Source organism: Triticum urartu, chromosome 4, assembly GCF_003073215.2.
Source record: "Triticum urartu cultivar G1812 chromosome 4, Tu2.1, whole genome shotgun sequence".
In the NCBI taxonomy this organism is placed as follows: Eukaryota; Viridiplantae; Streptophyta; class Magnoliopsida; order Poales; family Poaceae; genus Triticum; species Triticum urartu.
The window spans coordinates 615,187,953-615,193,703 of NC_053025.1; the positions used below are offsets into that span (position 1 = coordinate 615,187,953).

Consider the following 5,751-nt stretch of genomic DNA (forward strand, 5'->3'; position numbering starts at 1 on the left):
ATTGTGTTGCGTGAGCCGAGCCAATGTAGGCAACCAAACACTATGTCAAAATTGCTCCTCTACTGCAAGAGGCCTAGATGTCGGCAACCAAACAATGTGCAGATGTCGAGTTTTTGCCTGTTTTCCTCATGCAGGCTCTGTTGAGCATGATGGCTTGAGCTAGCCAGGCCCAGCTCAGAAGGCTACCAAACACGTCCTTAACCCGTGGAGCAGGCGCTCGACCTTGTCCATGGAGGGTTAATTACCGCAGCAACAACAAAGAGTAACAAATAGAGACTTTTTACGGTGCATCGTACTACTCAACATACCGGGTAGTATTTAGTTGATCCAACGGCCAGTATGGATTTGATCAAATTTTCGTTCAAGGATATATTGGTAATTCCCAACCAGAGGTAGATCTGCTCTTTCCTAATTTAGTCAGAATTATTTATCTAACTGATTAAGTTAATCTCATCTCATCCGACGCAGCACCGTTCGTCTGCTACTCGCGACACCATGTCGCCGCAAAATCTCAATGCATGCTTGCGCCGGCGTGAGGACCTCCACTATACCTACGCTGCTGCAGCCACTACATGCACACAGAATAACTATTTGGTGTGGCGCGCGGCGTGCTAGCCACTATGATTTTCACTTGATGAGCAGCAACGGCAAAGCGGCGGACGGTGCGATGGCGAGCGAGGCAGTGCGGGCGTGCGACGGCCGCTTGATGCGGTGGGCGACTCCCTGAGCATCCTCGCGTGCGTACGTGCATTACGAGAGCAAACAGTGATCTGATTGTTGGGTACGTGTGTGACGTGATTGTGTAATCTGGCCGGCAGCGAGTCTACTAGCGATGTTAGCTTTTCTACGTCCCTGTGTCCTGTGTACGTGGGTTACATGCCAGCTTGGGGCACGAACCTAGGCCGTCAGCTTCGCTCCATCGTCGGCCGAAGCATATCGCAGAAAAATACATGGCGTCGTGGACGGGCCAAGAGATGATGGGAAGAAAGGGTGGTCATAGCGGGGAAGAAACCTAACTGCGTGATTAGTAGTACCAAAAATGCCCCCAACGAGTAAATATACTACCCAAAAACTGGTGTAGTATAGGCTAATCTGGGCCCTAGAAGCCAAAGAAATGAACGGCCCAGGTTGATTTGATGTACCCTAAAATGTCTCAACAAATATTTTCTGTTGATTGTCAACGACTTCAATAGATATATATGCCTCAAGGTGCTTAGGAGCAAGGATGAGGCGTTCCACTAATTCAGCAAGATCAAGGCGCATGCGGAGTGGTGCAAGGCTTAGGGCGTTCCACACCGACATGGGCGGCGAATTCAACTCAAACGAGTTTGCCTCCTATGGTTAGGAGCCGGGCGTCCAGAGCAACACGACGGCGCTGAACTTGCCACAACAAAAAGGCGTCATCGAGTGGTGGAACCAATCCGTGGTGAAGATGGCGCGCCACCTGATGAAGGGTGTGGGGGTGCCCAGCATGTTCTGATGCGAGGTGATGAAAATTGATGTGCACATACCGAACAGATCACCGATGAGGCATCATGCCATGCAAAGTGAGGCGAGGGAAGAAGCCGGCGGTGGACTACTTCTGCATCTTTGGGTGTGTCGCACACGTCAATATCGTCAGCCCCGGCGTGACCAAGCTTGCGGACCGGTCACACGCCGGTGTCTTCCTCGGCTATGGACGATTCTCTTTCTGTTAGTTAGTTACAGGGCTGTGTTTGTCGCTATAGTGCTCGGTTCACTTTCTATTAGCTAGCTAGCTAGTTTCGCTCACAAGACCGCTTCACACACGTGTTAACTTCTCTAAGTAGTCGATCCTCAAAAAAAAAAAAACTTCTCTAAGTAGTCAGACATGTTAGTGCAACAACGCATCAATGATTACGATTAGATAGTCATACTCCCCGTGAAACCTCCTTGATGCAACAACACAATAAGGAGAAATTATGCACTACATACATGCACTAAAACATGATATTATCTCATCAACGTTGTTGCGCCCTTTGAGTTGCTGCAATGGAAGCAGAGTAATCCGTCTTTATGTTCTTCAGCCTCATGACCACGTCGCTCATGCTCGCCCTCTGGCCGGGAGAGTCGCCAGAACACTCTAGACCCAGCTCGAATATCGACACGAGAAAGTTTCTATTGCAGGCAATGGAGGATGATGATGACGAAGTACTCAGTGTTTGGTGATGAAAGACAAGGTTCATTACATCATCCTGCTGTAGCTTCTCATCCATAACACCAACGAGCTTTGCTGGAAATGCTTGCGAAACCCATTGCCTAAGGCTGGATTCTCCGACAAACATGGGATCCGTTGGCCTCTTCCCCGTGAAGACTTCAAGAAGCATGATCCCAAAGCTGAACACGTCGGTCTTCCGTGATGCATGTCCCATGAATGCAAGCTCTGATCAAGAAAAAAAAAGCCGATATAGTTAACTAATTGAACCAATAGGTGATGGTTTTCTATTTAAATTGCTCAAGCGTGATCGTAGCAAGTACATACCTGGGGCCATGTACCCAATTGTCCCTGGCATACTTGCTGAAACCATGGAGTTGTCATCACATAAAAGTAACTTTGCAATTCCAAAGTCGGCAACATGCGCCGTCATGTCATCATCGAACAATATATTGCTAGGCTTCAGGTCGCAGTGTAGGACTACTTGGAAATGCTGATGGTGCAGGTACTCCATTGCCTCCGACACGCCAAGCATAATGTCCAATCTCTCGATGAATCCAAGTGGTTCCCCATTTTTGGTATGCAAGTGTATCTCCAAACTACCATTGGGCATGTACTGAAGCAGCAGTGCCCTGAACTCCAGATTGGAACATGTATTCAATATCCTTATCAAGTTGCGATGTCGAGCCATCCGTAACACTTGACATTCAGCATCAAAGCTCCTCACGGCCTGCTCGACTTGCATATTGAGAACTTTTATTGCGACCACCAAACCATCATCTAGTTGACCCTTGAAAACTTTGCCAAAACTTCCAGTTCCAAGTAGGTTGTCCTCATTGAAATTTTCAGTGGCACGAGCAATCTCATGATAGGGTACTAACCTATGGCCGATCAGGTCAATCATGCCAGTTGAAGTCGAAACATATGATTGCTTCTTATTTTTCCTTTTGATCATTAGGTACAAAAGAGATGCAAATGCACCAGCTCCAATGACGAGAATTGGGAGTATAAACTTGATTATGTGTCGACCATAAGTCTGGTCAGACTTGTGTAGACACGGCGACAGCCCTAGACGAGGAGCACCACATAGCCCAACATTCCCCATCAAAGATTGCAAGGTGAGGTTTGAGAAAGCACCTCCATTTGGTATTTGTCCTTCTAACCTATTAAAGGAGAGGTTCAGATAAGAAAGGTAGGTAAAGCTGGCGAGGTAGTTTGGTATTGTTCCTGAAAGATTGTTCGACGATAGGTCCAATGTTGCTAAGTTGGTTAAGCGTCCGAAAGAGTCTGGGACTGAATCCTTGAATAAGTTGTGTGAAAGATTTAGGTAGGTTAATAACATGGCAACCTGTCCAAATGAACTTGGGAGGCCACCAGCCAAGAGGTTACTAGAAAGATCTATCCGGTCCATGCTTTGCATACGTCCAAGATCAGAAGGTAATGTACCGGTTAGAGAGTTGTGTGACAGATCTAGCCCGACAAGGTTACTATGATAAAACAAGCTTGATGGGATGGTCGAAGATAAATGGTTATAAGATAATGAAGTGTACTCTAACATGGTGAGGTTGCTCAAGGCATCCGGTATGGAGCCAGATAATCTATTGTCCTGGAGGAATAACTCTACAATACTTCTCAGCATACCAAATTGTACAGGGATTGAGCCAATCATTCTATTCCCAGAGAGATCAAGTGCCTGTAGATTTTCCAATGTAGAAATGGATGCTGGTATTTCTTTGGTAAGATTGTTGTCCGAAAAGCTTATCAGACGAAGACCAGTAAGATTTGATAATGTTGCTGGAAGCCTACCAACCAAATGGTTGCTATTTGCTTCAATTGCCAGTAGGTTAGTCGAGAGGTTACCAAAATAGCTGGGGATAGTCCCAGAGAAAGGATTATTTGATATGGCAAGGGTTTGAAGTTGCCGACAATTGCATAGGCTGGCCAAGAAACTAAGATCCCCATGAACATGATTATCTCGAATATCAAGATACACAAGAGGTATGTTGTTTCCAAGTGTTGATGGCACTGATCCAGTCAGCCGATTGGAATGCAAATTTATGCGAGACATTCCCGACAAGTTGCCAAGAAAAGCTGGGAAGGGACCTGTTAGTTGATTGTTGGAAAGGTGCAGAAAAGCGAGTTGTCTCAGTTTTCCCAATTCCACAGGAATATCTCCGCTTAGGTTGGAGTATGCGATGTCAAGTAGGGTGAGCATGGTGAGGTTACCAAGCACAGGAGGGATTGGGCCAACGAGGTGATTGCCACCCATTGAAATCTGCCTAAGCTGTGGCAGCTTAGCCAGCCATGACGGTACCACATCCACGAATAGATTTCCAGCAATGATAAGCATCTGAAGGTGCTGGCATGATGCAAGTCCCAATGGAATTTGACCCTGGAATTTGGTCTCATAGAGATCTAAATTTTGCAACATGGGGAGACTAAAGCTTGTATTGCTAGGTATATGGCCTGTTAGATTGTTGTCCCCCAGACTCATATCAACAATCCTAGACATGTTGAAGATGTTAGGCGGTACATGACCGGAGAGACTGTTGTTCTGAATGTCAAGAACCTGGAGCATGAGCAAGGAGCCAATACCAGATGGTATTTGCCCGGAGAGACTGTTGTTCCGAATGTCTATGTGGCTTAGCGAAGGCGTGCTGTCAAATGAAAAATTCGGTGTCAGGCCGCTAAGGTAATTTCTTTCCAGAGAGAGGTACCTAAGGCTATGCATGTTTTGCACCTCATTGGGGATCTTCCCAGAGAGCTGGTTGAAATTCAGAATTAGAAATTTGAGCCTGGTGAGGTTTCCCACGGTAGACGGGATTGCATCCGATAGGCTATTGTAGCCAAGATGAAGATACCTAAGACGAGCTAATCTTCCAAGATGAGCTGGGATGGAACCTGTGAGGGTTGTGTTTGTTAGGTTTAGGACATGGAGGAAAGAGAGGTTACCGAGGTGAGGGCTGAGCTCTCCTTGGAGGGGAATGTCCGGCAGCTCCAAAGCGGTGACACGCTGGTGGTGACGGCGGCTGCATGACACACCGATCCAGCTGCAGAAATGCACATCAGTTGTCCAGTTATTCGTAACGATGGCCAAAGGATCAGACAACTGGGATCTGAAAGCCAGCAGCGCCGCAAGGTCGTCGGTGTCATTGCTCGGAGCAGGAGATGAAGCAGCCATGAACGGGATTAGCATAAAGCTGGTGGTGGCCATTAGCATGACCGGAATGTATGAAAGGGCCATGTCGCTCCACCCTCGCATCTGTGTAAGCTTGTTGCGTGAGGAGCTGTGGGCTATGTTAATCCTAGCTTGCACCTCGGTCACTTATATAAAGATACCAAAGATATATAGACTCGATCGAGAGTGTTCATTTCGTCCGGGTTCTGGAACTTGTCATTGTCATGCTTTGTCTCAAGTGTGACAAATGGTCCGTTCTTTGCCATAAAATTTCCAAGTCATGTTATCCCCAATGACCCGTTAAACTGGTACTACACTCCATTCCATTATGAGACATTACCTAGCTAGATCAAGTGACACTCCATCTCCATGCAGGTACGCCACTAGCTAGCACCTTGAT

The 5,751-nt window shown here is 46.9% G+C and overlaps 1 protein-coding gene across 1 annotated transcript; it reads right to left on the reverse strand.

Moving 5' to 3' along the window:
• Nucleotides 1–1,852: 1,852 nt before the first annotated feature.
• On the reverse strand, nucleotides 1,853–5,472 carry LOC125553248 (probable LRR receptor-like serine/threonine-protein kinase At3g47570). Its single transcript, XM_048717054.1, has 2 exons — nucleotides 2,501–5,472; nucleotides 1,853–2,401 (listed from the first exon to the last, which is right to left on the reverse strand). Exons 1-2 carry the CDS (start codon nucleotides 5,433–5,435, stop codon nucleotides 1,980–1,982), a joined length of 3,357 nt encoding a protein of 1,118 aa, XP_048573011.1. The 5' UTR covers nucleotides 5,436–5,472; the 3' UTR covers nucleotides 1,853–1,979.
• Between the last annotated feature and the right edge of the window lie 279 nt (nucleotides 5,473–5,751).

What these genes read in the sequence shown, in the direction of transcription:
- LOC125553248 (XM_048717054.1), bottom strand. Translation starts at nt 5,435, where the DNA reads ATGCGAGGGTGGAGCGACATGGCCCTTTCATACATTCCGGTCATGCTA. An exon ending in AATTGGGTACATGGCCCCAG is followed by an intron (nt 2,402 to 2,500) that starts GTATGTACTTGC and finishes TTTCTTGATCAG; the next exon opens with AGCTTGCATTCATGGGACAT.